We start from the raw sequence: 17473 nt of genomic DNA, 5'->3' as shown, positions 1-17473 counted from the left end.
AGTGCGTCGTTTGTTACAACCCACACTTCTATGCTCCTCGCGCTCTCTCTCTCCCTTACTCTCTCCCTGTCTCTTTCTGTCAAAAACCACGTCTGAGTCGTTTCAGTAGCTTTTAGGGGCTTTTTCGCTTGCGAAAACCCGACCGACGCGACTAGGAAGGTGAGTGAGGCACCCAAAGCTACGGTTGATGCGGGGTCCTGCAGGGGCTCCCGGGTGCCTGCCGCCACCCCCAGGGAACGGTCGGCGAGGTACAAGAAGAAAAAAGCGCTCACTTCACTCAGTGTGCTTCCGGAGAGGTTCGCCCGCCTCGCGCATTTTGATCGATGACGACAACACGACGAGCACACTGAATAAATGGATTTGTCCACCGTTTTGCGGTACGGTACGGCTTCGGAACACACACACACACCGACGCACATTAGAATATGTTTATCAGAGCGTACGGGCGCCGGCCGAAGAAAAAGTGACGAAGTGGATTTTCCGGCCACGGACGTGAGACCGGGTTTCTTCGTCCCGTCTCGGTTCTACTCGTGGTTGTTGATTATAACAATGAAGTTCATCACCGAGAGCCATGGTGCGTGGTGCGATGGTGTCCTGACTCACGACCGACTCGCAACCACGCCGCGGCAAGCCGCACAGCCGGGGACAGATCATCGATTCGCATAATGATCCGGAATAATAGTCGAATGCGCTGTCAATCACGTTGATAAATAGACAAAATAGGGTCTGTCGGGGTTGGGTCCGGGGGGGAGGGAAAACCCAGTCACACATCTATCGTGCCGTGCTCACGTGTGACGTGACAAATGCAGACAAAGGTCTACAAATTATAACCAATTTCGGGACGATCTCGGAGTCGCCGTTCGTTTTTTTCTTCAGCGTAATCGATAGCAAGTTACAGGGTGATCTATTAAAAAAGCCATTATTTTGTTTATGGGTGGTTTGGGCATTGGTTTTGGGCAAAGCTACGCATTGGGAATCATTGTACTGTTTTGGAGTAAAATATTTAACAGAGAAGCAGTCAGTAGATCGTTAGATAAGCAGTCATAGTTTTGTGCTTAAGACAGCTTCGACTACCTTTCATTCTCAAGAAAGTCGAAGCCTGCCATAGTTTCTAGAAAACTACACCAAACTGACAGCAAGACAGCATTCTTGGCCAATCACGATTACAAGCTGCCAATATGTGCTTCAAACTTGCGCATATTCCTCCACAGCGCAGAAGAACATCGGCAACGACCACACTCATCAACGACGTGTGGTTACGTTCAGTTATGGGCTCATCTTCCCGTTCGACTACGCACCCGTCTGCTCGAGTTTCCTAATGAACCAAGAGCTGGTAACTGCCCAGCCCGGAATGCAACCTACAAAACACGCCAACACGCCAACAGTCCAACAGTGCACGTGGCCACCACCCGACGGTATCGATGTCAGCTGCCAATAGCATCCGATATTCTGGTGTTTCTTCCGAGCGGGCCCGAGAACAAACGATACATTCCCGAGAAGTTGGAAACCACTCGAGACGCAGCAACATCATCGATGATGGCGTAAGAAGCTGTCAAACTCTTCGCTACACAGCTCGAGAGCGCGCCCGAGCGTCCGTGTCCATGTACGGTACGGACGGGGCCACCGGCGGTCTCCCATTACCAGGCACTTCAAACAAGCTGGCATGTGAAATTCGATCCAAACCTAAGTGCCTGGGTGTGGCGTAGTCCACGTCTTTCTCACGAAACGGAAGGCGAACGCAGTGACGCGCAGCTCCCGGGAGTGGGAGCCATTCCATTCCACAGGTCTATTTTCCACTGCCACTACCTGCGGTGACTGGGCACGCTCGGTGGCCGGAGCCCGATACCGCCACCCGACACCATACGGGGCCGGTGGTAGATTATTCAAATAAGGTCAAGCCTCCGCAGCTCGTGTGACCGACGGCCGGAGTCGGAGGCTTTTGTCGGGGCGGGGATCCTTGACAAAAATCCCAATCCCTGCCCGGGAACTGAGCGCAAATAGGAGACGCCCGAACCAACCGACCGACCGCTAGACTTCACCGCCCACTTCGCCGACGGTTATCGACAAAACTCGAACCATTCAACAACCACTTGACTAGCAGCTATCTAGCTGCTGTTGCCGGTAAACAAAGTTCTTCCGTCCGTAACCTGAGCCGGCCCAGAGTCGGATACCCTCGTTGCAGTTGCAAAGCGGCAGGAACAAACGTCGTCGTCGCCTCCCCCGACGCCGACTCCACCGAAAATGGTTAGCTGGTCTGTGTGGAAATTCTTTTCGTCTGTTTGATTTCTGCCACAAGCACCACAATCGATCGGTCGCTCGGCCGGAGTGTTTCTTCACATTTCCGGACCGGTTGCCCCCCAGACCCGTTGGTTCGCCCCCCGTTTGCCTCTTAATTAAATGCATAACAAATCTAAACTCTAATCCTTCGCTCCAGAAACCACACTGTTTGGCTCGGGATGTTTGTTGTTCCTGCTCAAGTAGTAACCCAAAATCAATCGGCCGGTACCTGGTACCGAACGGTCGATCGCTCCCCCCACAAAAGATGTCTTCATTTTCCCCGTATTTTGTTCCCAACTGCTAGCGTCTGTTCGCTCAATCTGTATTACTGTCAAATTTATTTCTCATCGCCGGCCGAGGCACCACCGACCTGGTTCCGGTGCAAGGGCCCTAGCTGCAGAGCTTTGTTATGGTGCTCGCAGAGCGTAGGATGTGTTTCTGGAATATCTGGACCGGCTCCCGATGTACGATGATGCTTCAGGATGTTCCGCTTTCGTAGAAGCGAAACTTCCGGAAATGTTAATAGAACCTGAAATTGTAGAGGTTGTACAAGAGCTTGGCTCGGGGAACTGGCGGACATGATGTTGGGTAAAAATAAAATGTCAAACTCCTACACAGCGTGCTTCCGTGCACACAGGTCGGGATTGGGTTCTTTAGAGCAAAAACAAAATGGGCAGTGGCAAGAACTGTCCCCGAGGATACCGAACTACTGGCCCTGGGTCTGGGGAAAAGGATCGATTTTATGCAAACATCAAATATGGCGCATTGAATTATACGGCTCGCTCTCTCTCTGTGGCATGTGGCAGACATTTGTCGACACAGTTTTCGGTCACTTTCCAGTTTCGGACCAGAGTGGGGATCCGAACCAGGGCTCAGACCCAAAAGAAAGGATGGCTTTCGAGCCTTCTGCCGAGCTAGTGAGTATGCTGAAAATTGATTTCGTGTCGCTTCACTTCGTCCCCTCACCGTCCCCAAACCGACCACCGGTGGCAGCGGCCGTGGTCTCTCCAAAAGCTCGTGTACTCCTCAAATATGCACACGTGCGCCGGCCTAACATTGTGACTTACCTGTCCTTTTTTTTTTTGTTCTGTTTTCGTTCATTCTCGGCTCCAGCTTCGACACACGTGGACCACACGTGAACTCACCCTCACACTGGAAGGATGTTGCCATCCTGGAGGATCGTGCCAACTTCAAGACGACACGAGAGCAGCGGCGAGCGATGCTGGTCATCAGTCCTGTGCAGGTAAGGCCCTTGGCAAATTTGAAAAGTGTCAGTTTAAATTTCCCAGCTTCCGTGTCACCTTCGAAATCACCGAAATGACGGCTATATCGGCGGATGATAAATAATTCATAAATCTAGCGAACTAACTGACACTCCATTCGAATTCGGAAAACCGGATGAATCTATTATCGTTCAATATTCGGACCAAAATGGCAGAGCCTTATCCGCCGAACTAATAATTCCTTCATTACAAAAGTAAATCTCTCCGTCCGTATCATCCTATGGAATTCTGAGCCGGCGTTGCGATGCGCTTGAAATTAATATTTAAAGTACACTGTCACGGGGTGCTGGAGATGGAAAAGGAAAATGAATTTCCTCCTTTTGCCGGAACCATTTCCCACTCACTCACCTTTATCAGACGTGACGGGCGCCAAATCCCGAGGCCGAGATTATTGCCTTTTCTATCCAAAATAAATTTGGATTCGCGAGCGAATCGCGATGACGGCAGTGGCCACCGTGCAGGACGACCGTACGGGCACAAATACAATACTCATCTACAAAGAAGCGCTGGGTGTTGAATAAGAAAATCGCGAGCCACTTTTACACAAATTACATTCCTTTTGGCGCGCTCTAGACCGCTTAATTTCGAACGATTTCCCATTGCTGCCCGGTCCGAGGAAGTGGAAAATTCTCGACCATTCTCAGCTCATTCTTTCCGTTGCCGTTTTTCCACCCGAACCGCCTGCCACTCAATCAGTTCAAGCGTCACTGGGCGCCGGTTTCTATCCGCGACTCGCGCTGGACGCCCCTGCGGATGAATTGGTGTGCGAGATTTGGCCTTCCGAACGCCATCTTTTCACAGTTCGCCCACCGGCGAGCCACTTGTGCGTGACAAAGAGAGTGAAAGAAAATTAAAAGAAATCCCAAAACCCTCGCTTGGCCGGGGGCAGAATGAGTGGAGCGATTTGCATTTCCGATCAGCTCGCCCTATCGCGGACAGCGTCTTACGGAGGCGCCGCTCTTATCGTTTCTCGATTTTTATGTGTCCTTGCGGACCACTCGACACGGGCGGCCGCCTCAAGCAAGATGATCCAACACCCGGAGGGTTCGGTGAAAGTGCCGCTGGAACGCAGGATAATGGCCCCCGGCTCGGGTGGTTCGTTGTAACGAATGGTGTAACGATTTCGTAGATTATTTTCCCCGCCTAATTCGAATCAATCGGTTTCCAATTTTATTGCCGATTAATTGATGCAACCCCGGGATGATTCGGTTTCGGCAAATCGATTCGCTTCGATGCGAGCACGATTGTGGAAAGATTGCACTGATCGCCGGAAGGATACGGAGTGGGCGCACGAGGAAGGGGGCCGCTCGCCGCTTTCCCGGTTCGAAATGGTTCCACTCATTATTGGTGGCCGGGCGATACGGGCCACTTTGCAAGAATTCGCCCCATTTCTTTGGCCATTTCAATGTGTCGATAAAAGCCGGAACGATATATTGCCATCATTAGGGACATTCGGTCTCTCATCCCGACGCAGAATCTATTATCCATCTTTCGCCCAGTTCAGAAACGGTGGCTCGGCTCATTTTAAATTTAAACAAAATCAATGAAAAAGGGCAAAGAAATATTGTGCCAGCTTTCAAACGTTCTTCCCGACTCCAACTAACGATTCTATACTCGAACTTCATCCTCCCAAACCCGTGCGGGTTTCTAAAAGCCCGTACGGGTTTTTAGACAAAAAAACTGATTGAGCTCCAAAACCATTCCACGTCGTCCTTAAGCTTAATTCCGCCGCTCGGCAGAAAGAGCTCTGTCCGCTCGGATACTAATGAACGCTATGTACTGGAAGCTCAATTCCGATTGGCACTGGCAACGATACGAACGTACCATTTTTCCTGATGCCTTCCGCTTGCGCCATTGAAAACAAAGTACCGAGAAATGGTGCCATTTCTGCCCGCAACACGCAACAGTCCTTCTCTCTCTTTCGCTCTCTGCTGGAGCTTCCGGATGTGTCTCGCTCGGTCCGGCCAGCTGCTGCGCCGTGTATTTTCTTCCATTTCCGATAAACCACAGGCACCGTCGCACTAACAAAACCGTCTCACGTTGCTCTCTTCTCTGTTCTCGTTGCAGAAAAAGGACGCCGGAATCTTTCGATGTCGTGTAGATTTTTTGCTATCTCCTACAAAAAATAGTAATGTAAACCTAGAAGTAGTGGGTAAGTAATAGAGCCCGGGCCCGTGCCGGGGCCCGCGAAAGCGAACCGGAAGCGCCGACGACTTGTCGCCCACGGAACACGGACACCCGAGAGCGTGCGCGACGGCGGACGGCATTTTTACGATTTCTAGTGGGCACTTCCGGCCCCGCAGCGTACGGTTCTTTCCGGCGCCGGCGACCGGAACCGGAAGCGGATCGGTTGAAGATTTATGTTTTCCTTTGTTTCGCTACGTTTCCGTCTTCCTGCGCTGGCAGGTGCCACGCGGAATGACATTACACCCACAACCGCGCGCGCACACACACAGAGCCCACGCACACACACAGTAATCATCGGAGTGCCAACAGGCAGGCGTCCGAAGGAAGTCTTTACCGGGGATGCCCGGGGGGGCCGCGAGAGTGACTCGGCGCAACCATTCCTACTTGCGCTGGTTCCTGTAAAGCGCGAGAACCATGCTCTTCGAACCTAGCGTCACCGGAAACATGTGCACTTTTGCTGCTCACACACACACCGACACCGACACCGCAGCGCAACGCAGCACCATTTTAAGTTTGTCAAAAAGCGAGAAATATTTGCGGACATTTGTCCGTCAACTCGGCGTTTCTTTGTTTGGATGAAAAATCAGGACTCTCCCGCCTGCAGGGTGAGGTCACTGGCGGCCGGTTTGGCCGGGTTTTTGTTTCCAATCTTTTCACCGGAACCGGGTGACCGGGTTTTTCAGCGCGCCGGCCATTCATTTATGGAACCAGCATTTTTTTTCTTCCATTTGTGTTCACTTACGTGCGGGCGTCCCTTTGCCATTGTGCAACATTTTCCTTCACAAAAGTCCGCTTAATTGCGGAAAACATTACGCTAAACTATTGTGCAAACAAACCCACGTTCACCCTGGCACCATTTCGGGCAGAAGAAAGAATTTGGCGGATTCACATTTTGGGTGAGTAATTATGTGTCGGACATGGAAGAGCTCAAACGCGTGTTCAAAACGCCGTTTACCTCGTCAAGACGCGCATACGAACTCCGGCAAAGTGTTTTCTTTGCCATCCGACAATTGATCGAACTATTATGTGCGGTAGCTGGTAAAGAGCCTAAGAATCAGGATGTTAACTGCGATTTTGGGAACGCAAAGCCATTAAAATAGAACTATGAGCTGTGACAAAAGTAATTAAAACAGCAACAACTTAAGTGGATCAGAAGTGGATCTGACACAAACTTTTTCCCACACAAATCGCTTTCACCGGAACTGGCGGCGAACCCAGACGACCCACTAAACCCGCTGCAATGCTGGCGAAAGTTCATCATTCCGCAATGGCCTCGCTTTACCGACGACATGCAATCCGCGAGGATGTCACATTTAATGCCTCACGCCCGATGAACGCAATCACACAAAAAGCCCGAGCCGGTGTCATAATTATCAAACTTGTGCCGACGGATGGCCGTTTGGTTGTCGCTGAAACAGGGCCATCGCGTCACGCACTCACACTCACCCACAACCACCGGCACAGGACGCACCTACTTCCCGCATTTTTCATCTGTTGAATGATCGGGCGGTGTGCACTTAAATTTCACCCACAGAAAGGCTTATGTCCCGGCCTGACCGCAAAAGCAGAGCGGGAAGAAAAAGAGGCACCATAACAGCCCGCCATTATGCGGAGAGGTCCACCGGCGCCCCCGATCCCGGACCGGAAGCGGCTTACACTTCTCGCTCTCTCTCTCTCTCTGAAGCGCACACATCAAACGGAACCCTGCAAGCCGCCGAGTGCGTCGACGGTGGCCGGTAACGCCGACGACGCCGGTTTTATGCTCATACTCCGCATAATCATCGCGCGGCGCGGCCATCATCAGCGAAATTGCTTTTTATGCTGCACATCCTGCCCTGGCGTCGAACTCTATTTCCAACACCGAACGAGTTCGCTAAGTATCCGCGGGCAGACGGGAGACGAAAAAAAGGCAGCACACACACTGCTGGCGACGGTGCCATCGGTCTCATGAGTGCTGCTGCACTTACATCCGCCTTTGAGAGCGCATAAAACTGAGGAGCCAGAAAACTCCAGGGCCCAGCATGCAGCACATCATTAAGCTGCGGGTGGTTCGACCTGCGGGGGCTCAAGATTTAAATTATGGAAATGTTAAGTAATTCAAACGCGCTGTACTTTTGGTGATTGCGTACAATAAACCCGCCAGCTCACCTGTTTCGTTTAGTGCACACTCTTCGCGTTCTCACTCCGTGCTCTCAGGATCACTTGCGACACTTTACAGCCTCATTTGGAGAGGACGCTCATGCTCTTTTCGCCGGGGGTCGTGAAAAACGCAGGACTAAAAGCCGTTAATTTTTCCGCTTTCAAGGAACACTCGAAACGCGTGGCGAGATGATTTATTATACACATTGGTCACAGCTTACTGTGATGAATCTAGCATCCAGAATCGATGCTACCTGGGAGTGATCTAGTACTCATCTTAGACATAGAAACTGCCCGCCAACCTTTGGGATCGAGAAAGAGGAAAAACAATTGTAGTAACTTGTGCAGCAGATAGACTCCTGGCCAATCAACAATTCAGTGGTTCGGAAGGAATAGAGTATTACCTTTTCGCGTAGATACCCATCCGGTCGGTCTGGTTCACACCCGACACGCACAGGAGCACGCCCAACAAGTTGGAGCACCTTCGCCCGGTCACCACGTTCGCTGGATCCAGGGTCTGCGAGAACCACGTGACGGCGTACTCGTGGCTACAAATGATTGCTCCTGCAGAGCACAACATCAGAAGGTCCGTCATTCACGTGGTGCGATTTGCGCGATCTGCCAACAGTACTTACGGATTTCGGACAACCCGTAGGCAAGCGCAGTGCAACCGGGCTGCGGATGGTAGCCCCCGTTGGGCAGGAAGTTTTCGTCGCCCACCAGCGGTCCCATGCCGATCATGTACCGTGAGGTAGCGATCTGCTGCACGTACTGGGCGTCGGTTGTCGCGATTCGATTGTTGGTGCCCACGTCGAAGGGCAGCGTAAAGAGAGGGCCGGCCGGATCGAGTGCGTAGATGGAACCGACTCGTCCGCTAAAGTTCTTCGCTGCCAGCCCCACAATCTGACCGCCCATGCTGAAGCCAACGAGTGACACGTTGCCGAGCGCGAATCCGTTGCTCGCGATCGCCGTCAGGAACTGCGCCAGCCGTTGGGCCGCCAGCGGAACACCGGTGCGAGCCGCTATTCCGTACACGTACGCGGCATACGGTTGCCAGTCCAGCATGCACACGTTCGTGTCGACAAACTGCCGATACCGCGAGCTCAGCGTGATGAACGACGTTATGTTGGTGCCCTCCGTCCAGCCGTGCGTGACCACCGCCACGGGTTTCGTGAAGTTGATCTTGCTCGTGAGCGCTGTGTCGTTCGGGAAGATCTCGTCGAAGTAGGCCACCGATGGCCGGGTGCAATGGATGCGTATATCGCGCGTCGGGACCAGGCTGTCGACCCCCGTCGTCTGGAGTGGAACCGGCGAGTTAATATCCATAAATGCCGCCACCGCTTCCTCGGTCATAAACGTAAGGAAATTGATCAACTGCCCACTGACAGCCACCGCACTCAGACTGCTGAGTGCGAGCAACACCAGCCAGCTTAGCTTTCCTCCGGGCGCCATTTTGCTGTAGGATGCACCTTGACACCGAAACTTCCGAGCCCGTCAACGGCCAACGGCACAATGTAGCGTTCGATCGTCACTGGCGTTCGTTTTGATAATTCTTCCCAACCAAAGCAAGCCGTATCGGGCCAACTGATCAAACATGGCGAATAGAGCATTTCGTTTTTCTTTTCGGCAACCGCTAGTAAATGGACCCAAATAAGACAGTGGAGTAGACAAGCCGTGGAACATGGATGCCATTTATTTGTGCGACAGTTGCCCGAGCTGAGCCTGAATGAATCTTCGAATTGTGTGGACGGTCCAGTGACGTACACCGATACACCGAACTCGCAATTGTTAAAGCTCTCACAGTACGTCAGCATCGAAACGCAACACAAACAACTCATTTGTGGTTTGGTTTAAAGTTGCCAAAATAGGTTCCATATGTGCTGGGATGAAAGCATCTTTTCAGTGCTCAATCGAAAATCTAAATGAGGACATGCAAACCCGATTTGCCAGCCACCTGTGCAACGTTGGAAATAGGGGACAGTTCAAATCTTACGGTGGGCTGTTTGGCACGCAAAACACGCTTTAGTAGCTCTCGCTTCGGGTAATCCGGATTAACTATTTTTTCGACAATGTTTAAACAAGCTGATTAAACAAGACACTCGGAATGTTTCTTATGTTGAAACTATCGGTAACCTGCTTTCGCATGTTGCTAAAACGTTCAAACGTTCATTTATCATATCGGATCGACAACAGCATCATAGACTTCGGAATCGCACAGTTCTAAGTGAATATAAAAATATATTACTTTTTCTGTCCAGATAGAGCCGCAGGTAAGCATCTCACCGAACGGTTCCTCCTATGAACATTCCGCTAATCCAGGGAAGCTCAATAAACGCTTAGGAGGCCATATTAAATATCTCATAATCGCTTTAGCTATCAAGTAGCCGCCGGAGAGGTTAGCCCTCGAAAAAAATTCCTCGACACACGTGACCTTCGTTAAGTGTAACTAAATGGCCACCATCGCCCGGAGACCCGGATCCCATGTAATCGGAGTACATGGGTTTTCGACTATGATTAACGAGATAATCGCTCCGTGTGGGTGTGCGGTCACCGTGCGGTGGTGTGCAATCCGGCCAGTTCTGATCCTCCTAATCTGCGCTACTTCACCGACTTTGCCCAGCTGCCGCTCCGTAACAGCTCGATGGTGTCCGTGTTCGCCGGTTAAAAGTCCGTCCGAAATTGCTTAAATATTCGTTCCACCGAAGTTTCGTCACCATCTAATGGACCGTGCTATTGGTTCCTCCGTTCCTCCTCTCGTCCTTTGCAGTGCCACCGGATGTACCGAAAATCCATAACGAGGCCGGAGTCGTGCTTCCATCCCATGCCGGACCGTACGAGGAGGGTGGCGATCTGGTGCTGATATGCGTCGTAACTGGAGGTACGTATGTGCGGTTTAAAGTCGACCGGCATCACCGGGACACCTAGTTTTGGTCCGAAAAATTTGTTCAGCAGTTTTTGTGTTTCGTTCTTCACTAACTTTGCCACGACACAGCATGAATTTCTATGAAAAAAAACAGACACAGCATTGGACAAAAACTACGGCCCGGTTGTTGTTCATGCTCCACAGGGTCGACGCTACATAGTTTCTTGTTGTTTGCGAAGTAAAAATGTAAATAACTTCCATCCCTTCCGTGCCCACCATTACTTCCACGCTATCCATGTCCCGGTCCTGTCATGTCCTTCCCGCCTCGCGCGGACCACGCTAGGGCGAGAAATTCAGACAATGACACAACCGAGCATAACCTTAACCCTTATCATTCAACAAATTTTAATTCTCGACAGCATATTTTTTTACCTTCCTCGGTCGTCGGAGCTATCATCGCCCGCAACGGGACCGTTGCAGGACAGCTGGTCAATGAAATTGCGGTCGAGTCAAGCCGGGTTTTGTTTGCTTGCTCCCAAAGTATGCATAAGGCATTCGCTTCGCTAAATGTTGGTCCCTTGAAGGCGTTCAGATCGGTCGTGGATATACCCTGTTTTTTAGCTGCAGGTTTCCTTGCCGCACTGGTGTGTTTAATTTTTAAGGTGCATCCCCGTCCGGGCGGTATGCCATTGTGTTGTGGAAGACAATTTTAAAGGTAAACCCGGACTATGGCAATGGGTCTAGCATGTCCCGGCTTCAAGTGCTCAGCCAGAGGCTGCCGGTTGCGACCGAAAACTCATTTGCATTCCGTCAGCAGCAGTGTGTAACTTCCCGCTGGGTTGTTTTACATTAAACATTGGCCCTTTTTTTGTTTGTGTTATTTGCATGTTTGAGTCATGTATAATGTTCGCGATACAATCCAAGCTATGGGTGGCTCTCGTCGAAACTTTTTATAGTATTTGGTGATTGTAGTATTTTATTCAATTTTGTTTTATATTGTTTATTCAATATCTGCAATTCTCTTAAGAAGTCCTTCAAACATCACAATAGACCGAAGAGAAAATGGCACTTTTGGGAAAAATAGGTAAATGAGATTTTACTGCATTTCGCATTTCAAATTGGCTATAAGATTGAAATAGCATACTCTCGTGGCAGTGATCGCTCACGAGTCCAAATTGGCAACAAAATTTAAGTACCATCATGCCAAATTAATTAATGCACATGTCCCCACAGAATTGAGTTCTACAAAATTCTGGTACCGCTACCGACGAGCTCGTGCGGTTAATTAATTTTTCCCGGCTCAATCCGATGCCAATGAATCGATTCGCAACGCTGCTGTTCACCGCACAGTACATGGCTCGGTACAGGCACCGGTCAATTTCGCCATTTTGCACATTTGCCCAATATTGGAAACCTGGAACCGCCGCAAAATCCACCAGCTTGCCGAACAAAGCAAAGTGTCACCTTTTTCTTGAAACTCATCAGTGTAAAAAAGGCCCAAAAGAGGGAGCATAAAAAGCGAGCGAGCGGCATCCTGGCATCGTTAACGCGCCCCGGCCATTAACATTACGGTCGACAACGGTCGGCGCGCCGTTCAAGAAAACACACCACGCGCCGGCGTCTGGCGTGTCAGGCCGTCCCTTGATCGCCGGCCGCGTTGTGCCTTGCCACGCTGCATAATTACATCTTCATTTGTTTACCATTCTGATTAACTTACCCTCACCCACCCACACACACACACGCGTAATGATCGAGCCATGGGACCGTGGTGGAGCATAAAATGTCATCGCGCTTCGTAAGCGTAATGAGATTTCGGCAAGTGCCCGGTCGCCGCTTCATTCGATGATTACTTCTTCGGCGTACAAGCAGCTGCTGCTGTAGGCGGCAATAATTAAGTGAATGCCGGAAGATTATCACCCACCCAAACGATGGGTACACCACTTGAAACCTTTGATTGAAATACACACACACCGCCCGACGCTGTGTTGCACATTTTTGCAAGGATCTTGCTCCTTTGAACAACGCATCACAATAAAGATGGTTTTATGAGTAACATCGCAGTAAAGATGGTTTGGTCAAAATGAATTTAAATCTTTAGCGAAATACAGTGAACTTGTAACGGCTGTTGTATTTACAACCAATTGCACCGGACACCTCGTAACAGTTACATCGCGCAAAAATATAGCCATGAAGGCTGACGACCCCCAATCTGTAAGCCAAAGGGAGCCAAAAGCTGCCGCAAGGGCGCATTGCGTCAATCCGCAGAACCGCGTCAGAGTGCTTCTCATTCGATTATGCTACGGTTGAGGATGCTTCTCACCTTCTGCTACACAGACGCGTTGCAGTTGCAGAGGCGCTGATAATGATGATGAGCTAGTAGACGTAGCAGCAACAAGCAAGGTGTCCCGCCGAGGATGCGAATAAAAGCCCATCGACGGGTCGTAACGGAGCGAGGCATTCTTTTTAATCACATTTTCATCGTGAATCGCTCTCGCTCTTCGCCCGTTTTTGGACGACTTTCGGGCGCTAAAATTCGACTCCAGTTGGGCCACCGAAGCCGAACTCCATGCTTCAGCTGGTCTGTGATGTTCGAGGCCTATCCGCGTACCGGAAGTGAGGCCGCCTACCGGAGGATGCTTTGCGATCGCGTAGGATGCGCAACGAAACTCATGGCTCCGTGGAAGGCCGTTCTTTTGCACGAGATTTTCGGTCGATCCGAAAGTGGTGCGCTCGAGGTTCATGGTGGCTCGTGAAACGAATTCAATTAGCCTCTAATGAGGGCTTACATCTTTAATGGCTGATTAATTAAGCGATTAGCTTCGAGTAACTGCTCTCGCCGCTCTCGGCGCTCTCTTTACGGGTGGCGATAACTCTTGATCTTGGGCTGTTGTGAAAATCTGGAGCACGCCTCGGGCTGGGTTAAATCAATTCCCCCCGTACCCTGCCAGTCTCTGCAGCTGCGTAAAAATTGAATTGTCTGCCGAGCAGCCTGAGAGGGAGCCATTTGTTTCGAGCATCCAGGGTCCCGTAGCTCACGATGCGGATAAAAACATTACGCCCCACAAAACAAGGGGTTGCCTAGAATCGATTATGGTCACTGGGTGTACGAAATTGTTTGAATTATTCGCCCACTTATGATACGGTGCCCTGACGGTGCGGCTCAAGAGGTATAATAAAATCTATGCAACAATGGGCAAACGGTCTCGAGCGCTCGGCGGTACAAGAATTGGACCCCTTCCTGACCTTAACATAAATGCTCATGAAAAATTGACGAGCCCAGCCCACGCGGGCGGACGTCAAATGGCGTGTCACCTTTCTTGGAAGAACGGTGGTGGCCCAAACATCAGTCGAAAAGGGTTGGTGAAAAGGGTCCATCCGGGGGGGTTGCCCATCATGAAAGGTCCCGACCCGACCTAAATTTATTTCCGCGCGTCCCACACAAACTGCAACCACGCTGCACAATCTTTCACATTCCCAGGGTTCCCGATTCCAGCGCTCCAGCCTTGACTTTTCTCGTTTTCCAATTCTCGGGCCACGCTGCAGAAGAAGTGGCCCGACCGACCCGACCGAATGGAAATTGCGGCACTTCCAGGCGAGAAATGAGCTTCACCGTCCGGGGCCTGGGCGGTGGCTTCAACCTTTTTGCCACGATATCCCTCGGCCGACGCCGGAAAACGGGTCAAAAAGTTCCCATGGCTACGGCACGAACCCGAAACCGCCGGTCTCCATTTGGTCCGTTGGGTCAATGGTGTGCGGTTTCTGGCTGCCGCTGGTGTGGTATAAAATATGAATTTTTATGACACAACAACCGGAAGTAAACACAGTCGATGCATTACAGGTTCGCTACCTGGCAGGACCAGGCCCATTTGCAGGTTTGTTCTGCGATCGAAATTGGAGCAACCCGAAACCGCGCTAACCATTAAATGTTTATTTTGTTTTCCCGGCTACCTCGAGGAAGCCCCAATTTCACGTCCTCATCAATAATTTTGCGCCGTTATGGGGAAAACAGGTTTTCGGTTGGGAATCGCAAAACGTCCGCCTTTGGGTCCTCCTTTCAGCACAGGTTCACTAACGTTTAGTTTGCTCATAATTTGTTGCAATGCTCTTTGATGTTGAACATCTCCGGTCCAGTGCCCGTACTTCCTCCAGACAGTCCAACATGAAAAAGGAATCAAAACTGGGTCAATCGAAGAACTCCCCACCGGAGTAGGTCACCGTTCGACCGAAACTTGGAGTGCACATAAGCCCCGGCGCTCTGCCGACGACTAGCAGCGGCTCGAGTATGTCCTCTCTGCCATTCGTCACCGAACGACAATACGGTGACTAATGATGTGTTCCATTTGCCCACAGTAATGGGCGTAGAAGTGCACTACTCCCCGGTCTCGGCTTGATTTAAGCTTTGCGTCCGAAACAAAAAAGAAAAGCACAACCAAAGGATGATTTGTGCTCCGGAAGCACCGGCGACCAGGCGTCTCCATCGACGGGGCGGAAGTTAAATCAACAATCGGTTCGTAATTATTCGACGCGCTGCTGCGCTTTTGTTCGCATCACACCGTCCGCGTGTGTCCGTGCACAAGGACGGGGACATCCAAAAATACTACGGCCACCACGAAAGGCCCCTCCGTGGTTCCGTTCATTTCATTTCATTTCCATCTGGGCCCTCCGGCAATCGTAATCCCCACGGTCCACTGGCAGACGTCACGTCATTGACCAGCAACGGCTTAACGTCCTCGGGGCGTCAGATAGCGCACCCGGGAACTACTGGCGAGCATCGCGCAACGGAACACATACCACTTTAAACGCGCAACGCCGTGTGTCACAAACAAAGACCGCAGGCAGAAGACAGTAAAGGACGATGCCAAGAAGTTGAATGGCGAAATGACTACGATGCGATGGAAAGCAACCCCAACGACGCCAGAGACGGCCGTAAATCGCCCGTACAAACCACAACCGTTCCTCTGAGTGTGTGTGTGTTGGGGAAATGTGTGGAAAACGGCAAATAAAAGATCGCACGAGGCGGATGCGGTGTCCGGTGACAGCGGCGAGGAGCGTGTATAATGTCACCACGATAATTAAGATTAAATGATGCATGATGAGGTTCGGATGCTGGCCGATGATGGACCCGAAGCCGACGCCCGACGGCATCATGGCCGCTCCGGATCCGGGGCGAAGTGATCGGTGGGATTACTTTCTTGGGCCCAGGGAGGACGGCGCCGCGCAGGAAGCCCGGGCCGAGAGGCCAGTCATTTTACGATTTAATTAATTTCGCCTCATTCATTTTCACTCCGACTGTGACGTTCGTTTACTCATTCGATTTTCGCTCATTCATCCGGGCGAAGGACGAAGCAGTCCTAAGCCACCTGCCACGTCCCGAGCGACCCGGTCACCAAGGAACTTCCCGGCTCCCGGAAAATCATTAGAGGATACGATGTGGAAAAGATTGGTGCCATTCTTCGCGTGGATCGGCTCGCTCACATCGGCCCAACACATCACCAGTCGGGCAGAGAGCGTAAGAAAGAAAGACGCAAAAGAGAGTGAGTAAGGGACATAGGAATGGCCACAAACAAGAAAGTAATTCCGGAGCGACTGCGAGAGCGGGCGCACCGATCATTCTCTGGCATCGGTCGGCCGATTTCATGCCAATGCGAAGATCTTAATTGAAGATTGCGCGCCACTGTTTGCGGAAGTTAAGTGCCTGAACGGATTTCTAATGGAAAACGCCCGGCCGGCCGGCCTGCCGGCCAGGGACACGATAATTGAGCGATATTTTTAATCGTGCCCAGTGCTCGGGAAAACAAAATGCGGAAAAAGGATCCGGCCGGTCGGGGAAGCGAAAGATTAATTTCTTTCGCGTCTGCGGTGCTCTCGCCCGCTCGCAGTCCCGGATCGTCAAAAATCGAGCGGGAAAAGTAGAGTGGAAAGCAAACCGTGTTTCCCGGTGCCGGGAAAATGTTTACCCATCCACATGGTGCGTCAAGCTTCTTTTCTTTCTTTTTGTGTGGGTTTTTTTTTTGGAAGAATAATCCCAAAAATGGTCCTAAACTGGTTCGGCGGCAGTCGGCTCTTTCACCGGGACTTACTTCCGTCTGGTGAATTGTTTAGCGCCGCCGGTGGTGGTGGTGATGGTACCAGCAGAACACCTCCCAGGAGCGTTTCCTATCGATTTTTCTCGACTTTTCTCATATGGCGCAAAGTTGGTGGAACCCGGCACTCGCTTTATGGTAAATCCATACAAATCTTTATTTATGCCTATCGACTTACCGGTTGACCGGTCACGGTGGAGGGTTGTGCGCGACCGACGCCCAAAGTCAGCCCCGGCACCGACACCGGGCCCTGGTATTACCGTAAAATACTACCTTTCACCCGCTTCCCGCTGAGCCGGGCCCGAAAGAAGCCCGCAGAACCTGGGTGGGAAAATTTTCCCAACCACCCCGAAGACGTGTCGTGTGAAAGGTCAGTCCGGCGCGGTGCGGTCGATAGTCGTATTTCGGCCACCGGAGGAAAAACCCCGGCCTGCCACCCCAGACTATATCGTGTGCCACCCGGGTGTGGCACCGCCAGCACCAGCAACCGGCTCCCCAGGACGACGGCTGGTGCCGGAAACCACGGCGCTAAGCTTGCGGGAAACGCCACAACCGCCCGGGGGTGATCAATAAAAATTGGCTTTCTTTCCCCTTCGGTTCGGCTCGCTAACTCACCGCGCCCGCCACTGCGGACATTGCCG

General features: G+C 51.4%; 1 protein-coding gene across 1 annotated transcript in view; it reads left to right on the top strand.

Moving 5' to 3' along the window:
• The window catches only part of LOC128269873 (contactin-4), a 106209-nt gene that overhangs the window by 2811 nt on the left and 85925 nt on the right, over positions 1-17473 (top strand). Inside the window, exons 3-5 of the mRNA XM_053007278.1 lie at positions 3391-3520; positions 5628-5712; positions 10654-10764. Of these exons, the coding sequence (XP_052863238.1) occupies positions 3391-3520; positions 5628-5712; positions 10654-10764 (326 nt within the window). The remainder of the gene's footprint in view (positions 1-3390; positions 3521-5627; positions 5713-10653; positions 10765-17473) is intronic.

The sequence above is a fragment of the Anopheles cruzii genome, chromosome 3, assembly GCF_943734635.1.
Source record: "Anopheles cruzii chromosome 3, idAnoCruzAS_RS32_06, whole genome shotgun sequence".
Classification (NCBI taxonomy): Eukaryota; Metazoa; Arthropoda; class Insecta; order Diptera; family Culicidae; genus Anopheles; species Anopheles cruzii.
This window is presented reverse-complemented; position numbering and strand designations above follow the sequence as displayed.